Source organism: Moschus berezovskii, chromosome 22, assembly GCF_049115385.1.
Source record: "Moschus berezovskii isolate FMDL1 chromosome 22, NW_MosBer_1.0, whole genome shotgun sequence".
Taxonomy (NCBI): domain Eukaryota; kingdom Metazoa; phylum Chordata; class Mammalia; order Artiodactyla; family Moschidae; genus Moschus; species Moschus berezovskii.
In genome coordinates this window covers 48727395-48748692 of record NC_142481.1, presented here as the reverse complement: position 1 = coordinate 48748692, position 21298 = coordinate 48727395, and the positions used below count along the sequence as shown (strand labels likewise).

Genomic DNA, 21298 nt, shown 5'->3' with positions numbered 1-21298 from the left:
AGGATGGAGCTGTTTGACTGAACCAGGGCCACTCAGGCATAAGAAAGGAGAAATGACTATCTCCGTATGCGGCTATGGAGTGATCTTAGGATATACAGATGGAGAAAACAAGGTGGAGAAGTGTGTGATGTGTTTCTGTTTGTCTGAAGGGAGGCTGTGTGTGTGAGCACACACATGCATGTGTATAACCACTTATAATGTGGTTTGAAGAGACTTGACCTCAAAGGAAAGATAAGACAGAAAATGTTTTTAATGGTTACAAATATGGGGGAGAAAATGAGATGCAGGAACATGCATAGAAGCTAGACTTAGTATAGCTTGTTTTATCAATTCAGCTTTGGAAGCATGTAAATAATATGCAAAAAGTATAAAAGAAAATTGAACTTTTAAAAATCCATAAAAACTTGAAGCAAAGGAAAATAAACATAGCAATATAGAGTGGGATAAACATGAAAAGAAAAAAAATTCAAGAGGAAGAAGACATTTCAGCAGTGTTTTGGTAGTCACATTTGCTATGGTGGCGGTGTTTGAAACTGTTGGGGGTGCCTGTGGGATAAAGCAAATGGGGCCCTACTCACCTTCCCAAGGGCCCCTGAGCTCAGCTTGCACACCTCTGGTGCTCAGCGTGTGCTTTGGTTTTGCTTCTTTCTCTTCCACTCGCTCTTTGTTCTAAAAGAATGACCATAAAAACTATCACTGTCATCATTGAGGCCACAAACATTTTGTTGAGTACCTACCTTGGGCTTGAAATAGAAACACTTAGGTTATTTCATGTAGTCTCAAAGTAATACTAGAGGGTACAAATTACTATTGTTATTTTAGAGATAAGGACACTGAGGTTTTCCCAAGGTCACTAAGTCCTTTCAAATGGGTTACAGTATTGCAGGTAAGGGGCAGACCTAGTCCCCGATCTAAATAGACCAGACCTCAAAATACTAGATCAGGCTTGGAAAACAAATTTGAGTCAATTTAGATTAGTCGGTTATGACTATTCCAGTGTTGGCTTGGGTTGGATACTGAATCCACGCTTGTAGGGGGAGTATCACTGTCAATGAATATCTGCCTGGGAGCTAGGTAGGTGGATCCCATGGTTCTCTTGACCCTTGAGCTAAACTTGATGGATTTAAATCCAGTTTAACCATTTGACAGAGAAGTTAAGGTCCTTAACTTCTCTGCCTCTCACTTTTCTCATCTGTGAAATGGGGAGAATAATATCTAATCACAGAGCAGTGGGAGGACTCAGGGAGTTCATTTGTAGAATTTCTTGAGGAGTTCTCCCAACACAAGGTGATTAGCTCTGGTGATTTTATCCTGTCTGAGACACAGTGGATCGTGTAGGATGCTCAAAGTCCACCCACGAGGCTCTCAGCAGTTCTTCCTTAACTGAATGGTCCACACCAGACCAGTGCATAAGCTGTGCTCCTGAAATCATCCAGAGCACTCAGTATTTATGAGTGCAAATATTTCTAGGTGCCCTGACCCTTGTTAGGTCCCCCTGGTGCTTCTGAGTCTTCAACTTTATAGAACAGGATGCTTGAGCCAGACTGGTTAGGTTTAAACCCCATCTAGAGTACAGCCCCTAAGATTCCTCCTGGCACTTGTTACAGACCCAGGTCTGGTCTAAGCCCAGAGGCTGAAGGCCCTTTCTCCTACCTTGGCCAGAGAGGCCTCAACTGGGAGCCCAGAGTCCAAAAAGAGCTAGAGTTTTATTTGGCTTGCACAGCATTTTACATCAAAATTCTAAGCTCCCTTTTGGGCTTAGGGAATTGTTCTACATTTTGATTGTGGTGGTGCTTATTAGTGTAAATACATTTGTTAAACTCTATACTTAAGATGTACATATTTAGTTGTATATATACAGTTTATTGTATGGAAATTATACCTTAATAAAACTGATTAGAAAAAATTCTAGGTTTCCAGCTTCTCTTGAAAAAAAATCTGATGACCTGTCAACTCCAAGCCCAAATGGCAAAAATCAGCTGGAGCAATTCCCTCTAACTGGGGCACCACAATCCTCGCCTCTCTTGCATGTCTCCCTGACACTAAGGATGAAGGTTAGGTTTGTTACTGAATCAGGTTCAGCTACTTGTTGCTCAAAAATCAGTGCTTGAGAGAGCCAGGTGTTGGTAGAAAGTTGCTTTTAATCAGAATGCCAGCAATCTGGGGAGATGGTAGACTCTGTTCCTCCAAAAACCACCTCCAAAGAATCTGCTCAGCTATGGAAGTTTTTAAAAGGGAAGAAGAAGGTAACCTCAGTTAATCATTGAGATAAGGAGTCAGAGTCATCCTTATCCCCCACTATATGTAGGCTTGTTGGGTAGGCTCGTGGAAGCTATCTTGTTCACAGTTTGTTCACACTGTTAGTTACATTGTGAGATTACTAAACAAAAAACTAGGGAAGAGATCTGGGCACCTGTTAATTACTTATTCTTCATTTCTAGTCCTTTGATCTACAGAAAGAACCAACATGTTAGGCAAGGGATTATGTGATTAAAAGATTTGAAAGGAGTGCTTGGGCCAGCAATGAGTAGAGCATGGAGGTGCCTGGTTTAAGTTTGGTGACAAGATAAAAGGGCGCTCCTACAGAGAGCTCTTTCTCGCCAAATGTTGCTTACAAATCCCCACTTGTCAAAACATCATTCCATTTCTATGGAATTATGGGGAAAAATCCATCTTCTGTAACTCTTTGATGCTGACACAGGGTGTCATATTCCATTCCTATGGGATTAGGGGTCTGTCTGACTTCTGTAAATTCTTCATGCTGACATAGGACACCGTATTTTCAGAGTGAAGATGTTGACATGATCTGTACCATCTCTTTGCTGACAGTTTTAGTTGCCTGCTTACATATATGGGCAGAGCAAGCTACAGTTATTCTAATACCCACAAAGTTATGGATTATTATGAGCAACAGTGTTAATCCCATTCTCTTGAGGCCAGTTCTTGAAATCACCCTAGCCATAAATTCAGTACTGCTCAAGATGGAGCAGTTTATGGCATGGCTGCAGTCTGGTCAATATGCAGCTGGCTTTTTCCCTCGGGTGGCAGTTATAGTATCTGTGAAACAACTCAGGAACGTGCATCAGACACTGGGTCTGTGACTCTAGTGTCCTAATCATGAGCTGCTTGAGCCTGCTCTTTTGTGACTCAGCGAGGCCTGGGAGACTTCAGCTTTTTTACAAACAAAAGGTAGGGGGTGTGGAGGGGCCTTTGTCCTTGGGGTGGGAGTGGAGGGCAGTACACAGGGTTCTGCTTGCTTCCAGGTTGGTTCCACTGATTCTCCTACCCTGTGACCACTTCTTTCAGTGTTGTTTCCTGTTTATGTCTTTGTGATTCCAGGACAGCAAGTTTTGCCCTCTTAATGGTAACAACATAACACATGGGAACACTTAACAAGGTTGGCCGCTGTCATCATGATTATCACCAGCATCATCGTGACCTGGATCCCCTGCTCTACGGAGATCTCTCCCTGGGTCTCTTTCTACGGACTCTGTCCTGCCACCCCCGTAGTTGGGGAACTGGAAGCATTATCACAGCTGCCTCCTGCTTCACCTACCAGTGGAGAAAGATTCAAACAGACTGATTCAAACAGATTGTCCTTTGGCAGACCTTGTGGGGTTCAGACTATCCTCTCCCTCCCCCTGTGTTTGGTAGAGGGAGGTGAATGCACAAACACACACACATACAAACACACAGGCAGAGCTGAATTTTGACTTCAAGGCTCAATCTTTTGGTCCCGGCCTTGTTTTGATATATTCAGAAGAAGGAGGATAAACCCCAAACACCTAGGCACCTTGAGGACTGATGCATTCTAAGCAGTTTGACTGTGATTCTGTGCACCCTGGCTGAGCCTGAGTCCATCCATGAAAAAGCATGTGGCTTCCAGTAATAATCTGACCCATTGCTACAACCAAATGAAGTGTCACTGGGCAATCCAGGCCTGAGGAGAAGCTTCATGAAGTCCTGGCAGCCAGCGCTAGGACTGAATTCAATTCCACAAACTGCAGTGCCCATACTCTCCTAGGAAATACAGAGATCTCCAGAGAGTCTCCACAATGCACTGTTTTCAGCATCCACAGTGTGTTTAAAAGCTGGGGCTCAGTCTCAGCTATTTAATGGCCCATTTTCTGACACCCTCTGTGAGAAAGCCCTGCCAGCACATGGAAGGAAGCAGAGGTCTCTCACGGGGGTAAGGTAAGGAACTGACAGCCTAACTGGGAGACTAGATCTAGCTCTGTAGATAGCTACTGACATGTATATTAAATACAAAGACCAGAATAGAGATCAATCATGTTCCAGATCAATCGCAGGCAAGAAAATAGAAAGTTCCGTGACTTTGCCTTATCCAGAAATGCCTAAATATCTGCAACACGTGTGACAGCTAACTTCACTTATATATGAAGAATTCTTAAAAATCAAGAAAAAGGCAAAAAAAGAAATGGAAAAGAGGGAAAATTTATGAATTAAAAAAAAAAAAGAGTTTGCCTTAAGAAGATATAACCAATTGCCTTATTTGGATTTTAACTCAAATAAACAAATTTTAAAAGTAAACAAATAAAACATTAGCTGATCAGGGACATTTGAACACTGGTTGGTAATATCAAGTTACTGTTTGTCTTTTAGATATGAAAGGTATCATACTGTTTTTTTAAAGACCCCTTATGTTTTAGATACATTAGCTGAGTTGCTTATGGAAGAAATGATCCAATGTCTCAGATTTTCCTTAAATTAATCTGGAAAGAGGGAAATGGGTGGGAAACAGCCTCTAGTTGTGGGCTGACAAGGTTCATTATACTATTTTTATCCATTTGACATTTTTTATATTAAAATTTTTTTAAAGAAACACATGCATAATAAGATGTTTTCATTCACCAGACAATGAATGAAAAACTGGATAATATGCCTTGTTAGCAAATATAGGAATGCAACAAGCATTCCCATATGTTACTCAATTAGAATAACTTCTTTGAAAGTTGGTTTGGCATTATTTATTGTATAAATTTCCCTTTGGCTTAGCATCATCACTTCTAGGAGTGTGTCACATAGATAAACTCACAATTCCATGGATAGTCACTGCATCATTATTTATAAAAGCTAAAAATGAGAAATAATGTGCACAATGATATGGGACTGACTAACAAATTAAGACACATTCTCAAAAACAGAACTCTCTGCAACTTAAAAAACAAGAACAAGAACGCTTTCTAGTTATAAATATGAAACAATGCCCAAAAAAGTTTAAAAATAATCAAGCCCAGTACAATGTGAATAATATTTTAGTTAAAACAAAAAAAGAGGGTGGTGCTTTGTTTTGGTGGTGGTGCTTTATAAATAATGTGCTTATAGATGAACAGTCTCTGTCAGGAAGGTTTCACAGGAAATAGGCTCCTTTGATTGTTGGGAGAGGAGGGTTGTCCTGGGGACTAGGGGATGAGTAGGAGGGAGAATGATTTTTGCCATGTGCATAAATTAGATTTATTTTCTTTTTTAAAGCTGAGGTTGGTTATCAGAGTCAAGAGCACAAGGTCGAATCTTCCCTACAGGCTTGACTCTCAGGGGAGGTGCAGAAAGCAGAGAGCTGGGCGGGAGGGGCCCGCTGTGGAGAAGCTGCAGGGCAGGAGGGAAAGGGGTCTGCAAAGCAACTTCTGGCCTGGCTGGGAGCGGGGAGGAAGGCAAAGTCCTGCAGCCTTGCTCTGGAAAGCCTCAGTTGCTGACACAGAGTCAAGCTCAGATTCCATGAGCTGCAAAGATCTGAAAGGGTAGCTCCTGGCCAACATCTGCGGGTTGCTAGGTGGCTGAGCCTTAGCTGTTCCCAAACATAGTGTTGCCTCTACACACCTCACACACATGCACACACAAACAGCCCACACCCCTGCCAAGCACCCTTTAGCCAGTGGATCTGATTATGCAACCCTTGGGAACAGCCACTCCCAGAAATGCCACACTCCACCCCCAGGCTCTGGCTCAGGCCTGTGTCCCCCCGTGGGTCACTGTCAACACTCATCTCCCCACAGGCAGCTGCATACTCCGCCCACTCAGGGACAGAGCACAAGGTTGGGGACAGGAAGGGGGGGTGTCTGGGTTTCCAAAGGGGGGGCCTCTGTCAGGGTAAACTGAGTGCTGCCCACCTCTCTCCCACCCCAGGTGTAAGGAGAGAAGTCCCTGGGATGTCAGAGAAGTGTAACTGCCCTCCTCTCCCTGGTGGCTCATTAGTCCCCCACTTCTAGGTGCCCTGCACTGCCCAGGGCCCCACAGTCTTCGCCAGGGCACAAGGGAGAAACCCAACTGTCCTGCCCTGTCTGGAAACCCACCTATGGCCTTTAAGCTTCCACCTCTCCTTTTTCTCATCAACAAGTCATGCAGGAGACACCAGAGGAGACCACAGCCCTCCTGCTCTCCGAAGACTAGCTTCCTGTCTAGGCAACCCACCAGAGCCCTGAGCCTCCCTTCCAGCCAGAAGGGCACCGGGGCACAGAAGCAGGAACCAACCTCCTCAGGGACATCGGCCAGGCTTCCCTTCCTCCAGGGGACACTCCCTTGCATGATGAAATCCACCACCTTCGAGTTCTGGAGCACAGCCCCCACCAAAGCTATGGCCTTGTCCACAGCCATCACCATCCGGAAGAGGGCTTCAAGCCTGGCGCCCTGCTGGGCGGCATCCTGCCTCCCGGCCCGCACCAGTTCCAGGACCTCCGGCCACCCAGCCTGAGCGTCCGACGGTGGGGAGTGGTCGGCCCCAGCCAGGCCGAGACCGCGGGAGGCCTCGAGCCGGTGCAGGCCTTGCTCCAGGTGGCCCATGCCTCGGCACACACACTGCAGTTTCTCCGTGACGTCTTCTTGGAAATGTAACAGTTTGTCAACCTTCTCATTCAGCACGTTGAGCTTTTTGTCCATGGTGGTTAAGCAGGCCTTGCCCAGCCCCGGCAGCCCCTGGGGCCCCAAACTCTCCTTAGGGGCTCCCGACATCCTGATGAAGACTCTCCAAGGGTGAAGATTCAGAAGAGCCACAGACCTCTGGCTTTCACTTGGGCAGTGGTGTCTGGAAGTTCATTGTTCTTTAGCTAGGGACTGCCTGGGTTGTTCAGGGAGCCCAGAGGACCAGGCTCCTACGAGCCGTTGCCTTTGCTTATCTCCCACTCTGCCGTGGCCATGAGTGACAGGCTGGGCTTGGCCCAGGCCCTTCTCCTCGGGGCCCCTTTGACATCATGGCAGCATTTAACATTCCTCTCTGAGAGGCTGCTGATGGGCAAATATTTTAAGAATCTGCCCAGGACAGGCAGGCGTTCATGTAGCTGAAACTAAAGGTTAGAAGAAAAGGAATCCTTTAGGTAATGTCCCCAGAGCCGGACTCTATAAGGAACACCAGGCCAGAGTAAGGACTTAAGAGACCCAAAGCCCTGAGGAGTACATGGCTCCCACCCAGACCACATACACACCCGATTCACAATAAGAAGCAAGACCAAAACAGGAAGAAATGAGAGACCATTCAACAGAGTTCTGATCTTTGCCATGATGAAAAAATTTGATTCTTTTGCAAATTAAAGATAAAATTTTGTTGCCCCTACTTTGCTGATACCGCAAAGGTGTTTAGGCTGCTGTAGAGGTGGGTGTGCATTTCCCTCCCCACATGGGGCCCCCAGTCACTAATCACTTGTACCTAAAAATAGAAGTGAGGGGCCAGCGAGGGCCTAGGTTACTCCCCAAGCGTCATCCTGCAGGCCCTGTTCCTTGCAGAGCACTCTGGGGACCATTTGCCAGCTACCCCTTTCTCCCCCAAGGATGACTACACAGGCATCAGGCATTCAGTCTGTAAACTGAAAAACTGAAACAGACACGGCAGGGCCTTAGAGAACAAGGGGGCCTATGTTTCCTGTGGTTTCCAAATGCTTTCGCATCAGAAACCCTTGGTTCAAATGAAACTTTCACAGAAACATCAATAATACAGCAGACAAAAGGACATGCTCAAGCTGACACTAAGATGGGGTGCAAGGGGGCACCATAGTGCCTGAGGCTGCCATGGAGCAGTCCACTGGCACCACTTGCCTCCAGGTCCTCATAGAGAGAAAGCAGGGCCAGAGAGGGACTCTGTCCAAGGTGGCCCCGGGCATACAACCTCCTGAGGACAGCATGTCTCTGGTGATGGCCAGCACCAGGGAGGTGAGTGTTAACACCCCCTTAAACTCCCTCCTTCTGAATGAAAGCAATTATGAGAATAAATTCGACCTGGAACTCTGATATCTAAAAGTACCTTGGGATCATTTTGCTGTCTGAAGCTGCAGGTGAGTGGTAAACGCAGTGTGCAGCCTGACCACAAACCCCTCGCCACCCCCCTCTGTCAGGACAACTGCCCTTAGCAGCCCGTATAGAAATCCAGACCCGTTTCTGGGAGCACAGACCAGGTGTCATTGGTGGAATGGCCCAGAGCATGCTCCAAAGCACTGGTCTGTTACATTTACTGTGATTTAAAACAGATAAACTCTTCTTGGAAAAAGAAATTTGGGGCACACGGGGCACACTGCTGGGGATTCGCTGTGTCTCAGCAGCACTTATCTGCCACAGAAAGAAATGAGCATCTGACCAGGGACTCACTCCTTCCCCGTACTTCCTGCTGAACACTTTCCTGTGGAACTGCAGTTCCTTGGACCCAACCTTGGGAAATGTCCACCTAGAGAAAGCTATGGAAGTCTAACACTCAACACAATGTCCTTCAGTAGGTCCTGATAATCTTTGTGAAAGGAAGTCCCCACAGTCTCTGGGAGACCTTTCCTACCAAAGCTTGGCACGGGCTGTTTCACCATGACCACTGCTCTAGAGATCTCAGAGCAGCCTGCTTCCAGGCAAGTCCTGGGTTAATAAAGTCTGGAAAGATATTTTGAAAGTCTAGATGGACACAATGGTCACAAGTAAGTGTCCCAGACATCTATTTATATCAAAAGCTAATTATTCGAATTGCAAAAGGATTTGCCCCTGGTCTCCCTTAAGCGACAAGTAATTGCAAGTCAGCGGGTTTAATGTGAATGTGTCTGCTGTGTCATCCACTGTTCCAGAACTACTTTGAAGGCCCTGAGCCCAGAACAGCACCCCTTTGGCTTGCCATGATCCCCAGCACACCAATGTGCCTGGGATGTAAGTATTCAAGGCAACTATACAGAAGGAATGAACTAGGGAGACTCCAACAGGAGCAGGGGGCTGGGCTGATCCCTGGGAGAATGTGGAAGGAGGAGGCTGCAGCTGGGGTTTCTCAGAACAATCAAATGAGCAGAGGGCAGGAAGCCCTGACAATTCCCAGAAGTAAACTCCAGGACCCTCTGGGAGAAAGCTCAGAATATGCCGACAGGACAAGTTCTTAGGCGTCCTTCATGAGCAGGACCAACTGTGAAGCCCTTTCATTTCTCAGCCTCCAAAAGAAATGAGTTTATGAGCACATCGGTTTTCTGAGGGCTGGTGCATGGCTTCTCTCCAGCTCCCTGAGTTAGAGAGCACAACGAGAGCCACGGGCAATTATTTTGAGGCAATGGTGCCTGCCCAGAGGTCAGGGGAGGCATTCCACCCACCAAGTCAAGAGAACACAGACCAGAGAAGAGGCAACCAAGCTGGATGGTTAAAGAGCAGCAAGTGCAGTGACACCTCATCTTTCCTGGGTGACGACTGGTAGCTGATCCACTCCCAGAAAGGCACATGTAGACCTATATTTGCCGGAGGCTGTGGTCAGTGTGCACTGAACCCCAAGATTCTTCCAGTGTCTTTATGGTGATAGCCAGCTTTTCCTGAAGAACCTTAGAGAGGCTTGTGGACCCTGAGATTCCAGTTGGAGGAAGAGGAGAGCAGAAACTCAAGGCTGAGGAGTCCATTCAAAGCCGTGACTCTTCTCCTCCCCACCTTCCCTGCAGATCACAGATCTGTTTCTGGAGAGATGCAGCAGTCCACAATACAACAGTACTATGCTCTGGGGATCATCTGATCCTCAACAAAGCCAAGCCATCAACAAGCCTCAACCCACCACCCAGGTTTCAGTGCCTTCTTCTGAAATATGCACAGAAAAAAGGGATCACCAGGTATTCAAAGAAAACTCCCAAGAGAAAAAGGGAAGCCCCAAACAAACAGAAATATAATTGTGGCAGAAATAGGGAAAAAAGAAACAGAAGAAAGTTTCAAAAAAAGAAACAGAATAAAGTTCAAAAAAGGCTCTCATTAGTAACCACAGAAAAGTGTGACTCTTCCATCCATTAAAAAAGAAGAGGGTAACATGGGAAAAGAACAAGCATAGAATAAAAGAGCGGTCTTGGGAATTACAAATATGAATGTTAACATTTAAAAATCCAGTACAGGTATAAGAAGATATCTTATCTGGATAAGATAATATTCCCGAAAACAGAACTGAAAGCTGAAGATGTGTACATTAGGAGAAAAAAGAAAGAGAGACAGTGGATTAAGCTCGTCCTAAATCTAATTAACTGGAGTTCAGGTGGAGAAAGGAAAGAAAGAGGAAAGGAATTTATCAAAGAAATACTACAGACATTATGAAATATAATAGAGTTAAAGACATGTAAAATGTTAAGAGTATAGGGCCTAGGGTCAGATGACCAGGATCTAACTCCTGCCTCTGCCTGTTATTAGGCAGAATCGTGGGCCAGTTTATTTAACCTCTCTCAGTCTGTACTTCCTGGAGTGTAACATAATAACAACGCACATGCTTCATGGAGCTGTCAGGAGGGTCACTTGAGAATGCTTGCGAGGCGCCTGGAACAAAGCTTGGCACACAGTGAGTGCTCAGATGTTAGCCATCAGTATGATGCCGGCCATGGGGCAAAAGAGGAACAAAAGGAATCAGAGTCTCCAAGAAAATCAGAGTCCAGGAAAGAATGAAATCAAAACACACGAGTACAGGGAGACTGGCGTGGAGCTCTGTGATGACCTAGAGGGGTGGAATGCGAGCGGGGGAGGAAGGCTAAAGAGGGAAGGGCTATGTATATAATTATGACTGATCTGCATTGTTGTACAGCAGAAATCAACACAGCGTTGTAAGGCAATATCTTCCAACTAAAAAATTAAATTTAAAGTACATGATTGAATTTTCAATGAATAATATTTATATAGGAGCCTGGATAGCTCAGTTGGTAGAGCATCAGACTTTTGGGCTTCCCTAGTAGCTCAGCTGATAAAGAATCCTCCTGCAATGCAGGAGATCCCTGTTGGATTCCTGGGTCAGGAAGATCCCCTGGAGAAGAGAATGGCAATTCTCTCTAGTATTCTTGGGTTTCCCTGGTGGCTCAGACGGTAAAGAATCTGCCTACAATGTGGGAGACCTGGGTTCAACTCCTGGGTTGGGAAGATCCCCTGGAGCAGAGCATGACAACCCACTCCAGTATTTTTGCCTGGAGAATCCCCATGGACAGAGGAGCCTGGTGGGCTACAGTCCATGGGGTCACAAAGAGTCAGACAGTGGCTAAGCACTGCTGCTGCTGCTGCTAAGTCACTTCAGTCGTGTCCGACTCTGTGTGACCCCATAGACGGAAGCCCACCAGGTTCCCCCATCCCTGGCAAGAACACTGGAGTGGGTTGCCATTTCCTTCTCCAATGTGTGAAAGTGGAAAGTGAAAAGTGAAAGTAAAGTCGCTCAGTCGTGTCCGACCCTTAGCGACCCCACGGACTGCAGCCTACTAGGCTCCTCCATCCATGGGATTTTCTAGGCAATAGTACTGGAGTGGCTTGCCATTGCCTTCTCCGTGGCTAAGCACAGCACACACATTATAATGTTATATTATATATATATTATATTATGCCATAATAAAGTAAATATTATATTAAGTTAAAACAGTGATATATAGTATTATGAGAGTTGTAAAGGGAAAATGGAGAGAGCTAAATCTTCATTTCTCTTAAAAGGAAATCCATAAATAATGAACAAAATTGATGAGGAGAGAATTGGAGGCAAACACCAGAAAGAACTGCTCAAAGACTTCATTGTGTTTGCTGCTGGGAAACAGGATGGGAAGTAGGTTTTGCGGAGCTCACAGGTACAACATCTGGGGGAGGCCAACATGTGGTAGAATTTGCACGTTTGTGGACTTATAACAAGTGTGGCAGCACAACGCCATGAAGGGTCTTGTTCTAACAAAATAAGACAATTTTCTGAGAGATGGAGGCCACATATCTTGTACTTGTAGGTAAGTACACCTAAGTGCCCGTAAGGGCCAGCTGGAACTTACTTAACCTCCGTGAACACAGTGTTCCTCATTTGTAAAAGGGGCTCATAATAGTGCAATAGCCTCAGGGCTATTTGAGTATTCAGATAAGCAAAACACTCAGCACAGCACTTGGCACACGGTAAGTACATGAAAACAGTAGAGATTGGAACTCACCACCCCTCACCACGCCCATCCCACCCCAGACGGACAGCCCACTGAGCACGGCAGCCTACTCAGTCACCTCATTGTGGGGTAGGGGCAGGGGACAAGGGTGTGTCTTCCCAAACGTAAAATCAGCTCCCCCAGACACCTGACCTCCCCCAGGCCACCACCCCGCATGCACCACTCGTGATGTGCAACCAGAAAGTGCAAACACGTCCTCCACGAAGCTGCACTTACTCCCGAAAGGAAACCAGAGATGAAACAGAACCTCAGTAAGTCTCACAGCGTTCAACGTGGACAACTTCGGGGTTAGCTGCCCCTTGGCCTTGTCTGCCCACTACATCAGGAAAGGCCTGTGCTGACCACCCCCAGGCTGTACTCATCAACCAAAAGTTTCTGCTGACGGAGTTTCTTGGTCCAAGAGGACTCAGATCTGGGCGACAATTGTCACTGAGGCTCCCTTTGTCCTGTGAACCTTGGGTTCCTACTTCAAAGCAGACCGGCCTGCTTACCGCAAATATCTGGGTGTAATTCGACGCCCGCTGCTGGCCTCTGGCGCTGGGACTGCGAAGTGCTGGAGTGAAGTCCTGTTCTGCTGCGGCGGCCGTGCCAGCCCAGTGTTTACTCGCTTGGAGATGCCCGACTGCCCGGAGCCCAGGGAACGAGGTGGGCTGGCCAGGATGGCTTCTCTAGAACTCAGGCTGCAGCGATAAGCCTGGCATTTCCGCTTATCTCTGAGCCTGCCCCGGGCCCCAGAGGCATCCAGAGGCTTCACTTGGTTATCTGCTTTGCTAGGCGGTATCTGCCTTCCCGGGGGCCTACTTCCTGCATCACTTAGCTGAGTGTCCAGTGTGAAACACTGTGTAGTCCAACCACAGAAAAAAGAAGGGACTGAGTCCTCAGACAGGGCTGACCTGAGTTCAAAATCCAGAACCTGGGTGCAGGGGCCAGAAGAAGAGCTAAGATTCCTTGCCTTCGGGCAACCCTCCAGGACACAGCAAAGCCCTGGACAGCAATAGAACAGGTTGCTTTTCTTCATGGGGGCTGCTTGCATCCAGGCTGGGAGGATCAGTTATTGCCTCTTCAAGTAAAACTACTCAAGAAGCAACGAAGATATCTAGAGCCCCAAAGACTGGGACATGCTGCAGTGAAGAGAAAGCCATGAACCGTGGTTTCTGCTGAATGAGATGCCTGCTCCAAGTCAGCTGTTACCCTCAGGGAGGCTCCTTGGACAGATCTTCCCAGAGTGCTCTGGGGGAGGCTAAACCCTCCACATGCCCTGGCATGCATCCACAGACAGACATACAGATATGCACACATATCACTCTAGGGCCCAACTCACCTGGCCTGACTGATAGGAATCAGGGTAGGGGATGCAGGTTTTTTATATTTAGCTTGCTTTCTTGAACCTGACCATGGGCAGATTCTGTACTTTAACTGCAAATATCTTATTTAGACTTTGCTACAATCCAATAGTGTGGGTTTCCCAAGTGGTTCAGTGGTAAAGAATCCGCCTGCCAATGCAGGAGACTTGGGTCCAATCCCTGGATCTGGAAGAGCTCCTGGAGGAGGAAACGGCAACCCACTCCAGTATTCTTGTCTGGAAAATCCCATGGACAGAGGAACCTGGTAGACTACAGTCCGCAGGGTCGCAAAGAGTCAGACACGACTGAGGGACTGAGAAGGCATGCACAACCCTATAGGGTAGATTACTATTTATCACCCCATTTTACAGAGGGGGATCAATCTAAAGAACTTAAGGGGCTTACCCAAGGCCACACAGTCAGAAAACAGTGGAGCCAGAATTCCAACCCAGGTTGATAACTCACACCACTCTGTCACTTTCAGAGACAGAAGGAACTTCAGAGACTGTAAGGTCAACCCCATCATTTTGTAGATGGAGAGTCTGAGATCTGGAGAGGAGAAGGGACTTTTTAAAGGCCACCGAGTAAGTTAAAGGCAAAGACTGGACCAAACTGTCGCCTTCAGAGTGACCATGGAAATCTCCACCCTGCTTTCTGGATTTGAGAAGGGTGTGTGTGTCATGAAATTGGCCTCTGCTCACAGGATCATCCCTGAGAGTTGTCTGAGGAGATGGGGCGGGGATGGGGTGAGTGGGCACAGGGTAGGGGCCCGTAGATATTATAATAGTTACTTATTCTTTCGTAGAAAATCGTCTACTGCTTATCTCATCTGGCTGCCCAGAAAGATACCAAAAGTCCTTCCAGGATGAATCCAGGAATTGCACTTAGGAATAAAACCAGAGGCAAGTTGGGCACTCTGAAGAAGCAGAAAGGGAAATGACAGCTTCATGACAGGCCTGGGCGTCAGGGACCCTCCTTGCTAGTTCTCAGGTGGCTGGTGGGTTTGCTCCCAGGATCTCACTGTCTTCTGTAGTCAGCATTTCTACCCCTGGTTGAAGCTTTTCATTTTGTCAATTCCTTTCTCACATGCCTAGTCAAAATTGTTCCCAGCCAAGCACAGTCAGATGGAATCAGTCTGAAAATATCAGAGAAGAACAAAAAGGACCCTCATAAATCAAATCCACACTAGCAGCTATTCATTCATTCAACATGTCCAGAGCAACACTTATTAGTAAGTAATAAACGCACTATTATTTATCAAGCGTTTCTATGTGTCAGGCACTGTGCTATATTGTCACATAAATTACTTTTGCCCCCACAACAATTCTAAGAGAAAGAAACTATATCCCCATTTCACAGGTGAGTAAACTGAGGCTTGGGATGACAAAGTCACTTTCCAAAGTCTGTGTTAAGTTCATTTCAGTTCAGTTGCTCAGTTGTGTCCAACTCTTTGTGACCCTATGGACTGTAGCATGCCAGGCTTCCATGTCCATCACCAACTCCTGGAGCTTACTCAAACTCATGTCCATCAAGTCGGTGATGTCGTCCAATCATCTCAGCCTGTGTTGTCCCCTTCTCCTCCTGCCTTCAATCTTTCCCAGCATCAGGGTCTTGTCAAGTAAGTCAGTTCTTTGCATCAGGTGGCCACAGTATTGGAGTTTCAGCTTCAGCATCAGTCCTTCCAATGAATATTCAGGACTGATTGCCTTTAGGAGGGACTGGTTTGATCTCCTTGCTGTCCAAGGGACTCTCAAGAGTCTTCTCGAACACCACAGTTCAAAAGCATCAATTCTTTGGTGCTCAGCTTTCTTTATAGTCCAACTCTCACATCCATACACGACTACTGGAAAAACCATAGCTTTGACTAGACAGACTTTTATTGTAAGTGTGTGCAAGACCCTGTATATCAATGCCGGCAGCCAAACTCCGGAGTCTGCTTACAACTGGAGGAATCTAATTGAAACATCTTGTCTAGAACCTGATTTCCTCTAGGGGGCTGCATTTTCCAACTGCCAATTTAGAAACACAATTTTATTTGCAAGTTGGAACTAGGCCAGTAAGTTTCATGCCAACATATTGTACTGCCTATCGGCTCATATTGGTAAGGTGTCCCCATCTGGAAAGTGCTTTGACATGTGCTCACACTTAAACTTATCTAAGTTGCATGGATTATGATTCTTATTTTGCTCAAGAAGAGACTGAGGGTCCCAGGGAGAGTCAGTGCAGAGCTGGCCATGATCCCAGGGCCTGTGTTTACTATAGTAGGTAGGCCACACAGACACATACACACACACACACACACACACACACACACACACTCACTTTGAGACCCCTAACACACCTGGCTTGACAGGAATCAGAGAAAGAGTTGCAGGCTTTTTATATTAGCCCCAAGCCTGACCATGGCAGACATTGTGCTAAGCACTTTAACAGCAATATCTTATTTAAACCCTTTATTGTGCTGATACCTGTGAGCTCAGATCTCTGCTTGTGCCATGGGAAACTCAGAAAGTCTGGGTGGAAGCAAGGTTAACACACTGGAACAATAGAAAAGATGGGATAGCCGCTAACTGCTGGGTGTGAAGGATGTGGGTGGGATAGGGCAAAATCATGTGATGTACCAGTATTTCCAGGCCTCCCATATCTGATAAAAAAGAAGCACACCTTCATCTTCAAATTCTCAGTCCTCAATCTATCCCTACCCTCTGAGGAGAGCTTGGTCTCTGGATTTTTCCTGTCAAATCTAAAGAATGGGTGGAATCTGAGGTCTGGAGGAGAGAATTTGGTGAGCTGGGTAGCAAAGCACCAAGAAGGGGAAGGAAAGAGGGGGCTAGACAGACCAGGAGCAGGGCTTGGGGTTGGGGAGCAGCAGACCTGAGGCAGCCCCATGATGCCAGAGAATGGGCGAGAGAAGAAGGGAGGGTTTGGAAAGCTGTGTGCTGCTGCCTGTGGATGGTCACTGGGAATAGTAAGTAGAAACGGCAGAGTGGCCTGCCTTCCGTGGCCCCAAGTCTCTGCAGAAACTTGGTTACTTGATGTCAATGAATTCAGTGTAAGTGGAAGGTAAAGAAATTGGAAACAAATTTTAGCAAAGTGAAAGGACTTCTTGGTGGAAACAGGACTTGAGCTGAGCCTTGAAGGATGGGTGAGATTCAGGCAAGCCAGGAAAAGGTGAGGGCATGGAGTGAACAAAGCTCCAGATAGAGTCTGGCAGATGGGAGTGACAGTGCAGATACTGGTCTTGGGCCAGGAGGTGTCAATGGAAGCCCAAATGATCCAGCAGGCAGGACTCTTAAGAAAGTGGACCTGGAAAGTCAAGCAGAGATATTTAGATGCGTAGGAGCAAGATAAAGGGACAATAATCCTGTGGAATGTTTTTAGGTGGGAAATAACATGGTAAAATTAGTGTCTAAGACTGGACAGAATGATTACCTAGAGGTAGGAGGGACTGACTCAGAGAGGGCACAGAGCCACTTCTGGGATGCTGGAGATGTTTTATATCCGGGGTGGTGATTACACTGGTTCATGTATATGTGCATACAGGTCTGCAGTGTTCAATCCAAAAGGCTATGACATTTGTGCATTGTGCTGCATGCCTTATCAAGTTCTGTTAGTATGGAAAAAAAGGGAGGAAGGGGGAACCAGTGGATCTGATGGAATGTAAATGGATCAGAGGGCACAGGATTGTCATCCACACAGAAACTAAAACCAGCAAGTGTTTACCAATTCTGGGATGTATGCTGTTGCCAAAACACATTAGTGCTAAGGAAGTGGAGTGACATTTGAGAGAACAAGTCTTTGAAACTCCTCTCATAAATGCTGACTGATGCTCTGAGGCCCTCATTCCACCCCCATCCCCCCACCGCCATGCATGCAACCAAAGCAGGACCCCTCCTCACTGTACAGGGCCAGACCCTCTGAGGATCTATGGTGTTCCTCCCAGATCCAATAGGTGAAGGTTTCACCCCAAAAGCAGGTTGCAAAACAGCCAAGTACAGACATTAGAATACCATTTTTGTTTGAAATATACATATATGCCAATATGGTTAATTCTGCATCAGAGAATTGCAGATGATCTTTCTTGTCTATATTTCATTTATATAATTATTCTAACTTTTAAGTGTATTATTTGTGTTATTTTTTTCTGTAATAGTCATGATTCATCTGGACCCACAGGAATTATTCTAGACAACAACACGCACGAGAGAGGTTAATTGACCAAGAACAGACTCCCCCAGGAACCCAGCTGACAGAAAACAACATTTAATAACCTTATAGGGAGGTCAGACATCGATTGCTTAACCTTAAATGAACACAACAAATGTATATGTAACAGACTCAGGACTCCTCAGAAACAGGAAACCCCCAGGGATAGAGAAAGGATTCCTCTTTGCACTTTGTTTTTTAAATAGATTTTTGCCCCCTTCTGACTTGGAAACAAACATTCCAGACTACACATGCAACTCATTAAACTATACAGTAGAATTAATTTGGGAAGTTTTTTAGAGCAAAGTTGGCAAACATCTGTAAACAATCAACTACAGCATTCTCAAATGATTTGAGCCCTAAGTACGACTAATCATAGCAATGTTTGAAAATAAAATAGCTTTGAAGTCTGAATTACACGTGTAATTCCCCGATGGCTGCACAAAACCAAAGACAAATCCATGCACTGAAGATTGTTAGTTTTTACTATTGTTAACTTTTGGTCAGACTCCAAATGTGTTTTCTGGGGGGTTTACATGCCCTTAAGGCACCTGCTGAAAACACACACACAATAAGTTTACCATCTGCACTTACATACCACCTTCCATCCATGGATCCCGAGTGGTCTATCAGAAATGTTGTTTTCATAAGTCCCCTGTGAGATGCGTACTGTTCCCTCCATCTTACATGCAGATAAACCTAAACATGGGGGCAGTTAAGTGGCTTGTCAACAGTCATAACCCAAGACAAAATCCATGCAAGCCACTCTCTGGTCTCCCTTCCTCTGCTGACCGTGCCTTTGAGCTTTCTTGTTGGCCCCAGTTTAAATCATGCACGCAGACCATTGTTTCCCTGGTGATGGAGGTGGCATTCTATTTCCTGCCCTGAATCTGGCCTGGGGCCCTAGCGGCACCGCATTTAGCCACAAGTGCATCAGCCATGCGTGAGTGGGGACAGCTTGGCTCCTTGGAAACCTAAGTGGCATGTGTCAGCTGGCACCAGCCTGCAGAGAGCCACTCCAGGCCACCCTGCTAACTCCTCCATCACTAGCCCAGAGCAACCCATTATGAAGGCAATGACGTCTCTCCCGGAGCTGGATGAACAAATGGGAACAGCTCAAAGGCAAACTCTCTGGCCCGGCTCCTGTCCAGCCCTCAGAGAGAAATAATCCTTACATGCCTGGGAACCAGGTCCCCAGACCAGTCCAGCCCTCCCTCTCTTCATTTCTATGGACAAAGTGTCATGGTCACAGATTACATTCCTGACAGGCAACTGAATTTACACTTCCAGTCTCCAGTTGCAGTGTTTATTTTTATGGTCCATTAATTAACGTGTCCTGGAATGACCATTCAGAATCACCTCTAGAAAAATAAGAAAGTCACTGGGGCATCCACCAGGTAATAAGAGTTATCACCTGAAAAGAGTTTCTCTGATGATTGCAGTCACTCTTAGAAATTAGGGGTGGAGATTTTTGTGTGTGTATGAACTCTGTCATTTGGCAAAAAAATCAGTTAAATCAATTTTAACTTCTTCATTAACCTTATCGGATGGTCGGGTGCGTTTGTGAACCAGAGGCTAGGTTAACCACCCCTCCTTCTTGTGTACTCCTAAAGCACCGCAAATGTCTTCCTGCCGCTGCTAAGTCGCTTCAGTCGTGTCCGACTCTGTGCGACCCCATAGACGGCAGCCGACCAGGCTCCGCCATCCCTGGGATTCTCCAGGCAAGAACACTGGAGTGGGTTGCCATTTCCTTCTCCAATGTGTGAAAGTGAAAAGTGAAAGTGAAGTCGCTCAGACTAGTAGCGACCCCATGGACTGCAGCCCACCAGGCTCCTCTGTCCATGCGATTTTCTAGGCAAGAGTACTGAAGTGGCTTGCCATTGCCTTCTCCGAATGTCTTCCTATCAGATCCTAAAAGTGGTAATAGTTCTGTCAAGCATTCAACTTGTACAAAGTAAAAGCTGCTGCTACTGCTGCTGCTAAGTCACTTCAGTCGTGTCTGACTCTGTTAAAATTCTAAGTATTACCATTAATATTCTTATTTCCATAAGGAAACTGACCTAGAGAGGTCACAAAATCACCTGTGATTGCCATAAAAAGTTACCACAAACTTAAAGGCTTAAAACAACAGAAACTTATTCTCTCACAGGTCTGGAGGCCAGAAGTCTGAAACTAATATCACTGGGCCAAACCAAGGTGTCAACAGGGCTATGCTTTCTCCAGAGGCTCCAGGACAAATCATTCCTTCCCTTCCTAGCTTCTGGCAGCAGCTGGCATTTCTTGGTTTCTAGTCGGTCACTGCACTAAGCTTCCACGATCACACTGCTTTCCCAATCCTTCTGTGCACGTGTCAGATCCCCTGCCTCCCTTGCATGATGATATACGTGACTGTATTTAGGTCTCACCTGGATAATCCAAGATCATCTTTCCATCTTGACGTTCTTAATCACATTTGCAAAGTCCTTTTTCACCATAAAAAGTAACATTGATAGGTTCCAGAGATGAGGATGTGAATACCTTTAGGGGGGCCATCATCTACCCTCCCAGCGAGGTTTCTCTTCTCACGCAGTCAGAAGGGTTCACTGGCTGAGTGGTGAACGTGCAGCACAGAGGCCAGAGCTCAAGCTTTGGTGTTGGGCAGACCCGTTTGAAGCTCAGCTCCACCACTTACTGTCTGACTTTAAACAAGTCCCTTAACCTCTCTAAATCTAATGTGTGGGACTATTTTGAGGATTAAATGAGATAATGAAAATGAAATGCATATAGGAGTGCCTAACATAGCTTAGTGCTCAATGAATTTGTTAAAAGCAGAGTGTAAGCTGGAGTTGTGATCCAACTTTACAAAGAGGAGGCCAGTGAGCAGATTTCTACAGATGGAGAAATGTGAAAGCGGGGAGTGGAGGGAGTGGGGGTGTATAGGGGTATCATTCTTCCACAGAGTCAAGGAAAGTGTGTATTTTTGTCATAGACATTCTTATACACTGTTATAAAGAGGATCCATCTGAAAATTAATACTGATTTTTTTTTTTGAGGTTAAACTGATTCCAGTTTCAAGACCTATAACAAAAAGAATAAGGAATAAATCAAGAACTTAAAACATGGTGAATAAACCAGAAAAACAGTCTGGGAATAGTAGGAAAAGAACAGTAGGAAACATATAAGGATGTTTTAAGCCTGGACATTTGTTTTTAGTACGTTTGAGAGATGACATTCAAGCTGATTTGCCTTCTTAATTGTGAGCAAAATAACTGTGATTTGATTTTGTTCCATTCACTGCCTGAGGTAGGATAATAGGAATTTTAATAAAGAAGTTTTAGTACTGTACCTCTAAAAATTATCACATATTATGATCTGTTCAATTTGCTATATTTCATCCAT

At 45.9% G+C, this 21298-nt stretch overlaps 1 protein-coding gene across 4 annotated transcripts in view; it reads right to left on the bottom strand.

The window, feature by feature from the left end:
• Nucleotides 1-19776, bottom strand: part of MYLK3 (myosin light chain kinase 3) — a 60026-nt gene extending 40250 nt beyond the window's left edge. Inside the window, exons 1-2 of one of the 4 annotated variants that reach the window (XM_055412854.2) lie at nucleotides 18519-19776; nucleotides 579-669 (exon numbers count right to left, since the gene is read on the bottom strand). In XM_055412854.2, the coding sequence (XP_055268829.2) occupies nucleotides 579-669; nucleotides 18519-18602 (175 nt within the window). In that variant the 5' untranslated portion in view covers nucleotides 18603-19776. Of the gene's footprint in view, nucleotides 1-578; nucleotides 670-6489; nucleotides 8022-18514 lie in introns of those variants that run through there. The other 3 variants (XM_055412855.2, XM_088830538.1, XM_055412852.2) reach the window with 3 other exon arrangements.
• Nucleotides 19777-21298: the final 1522 nt, after the last annotated feature.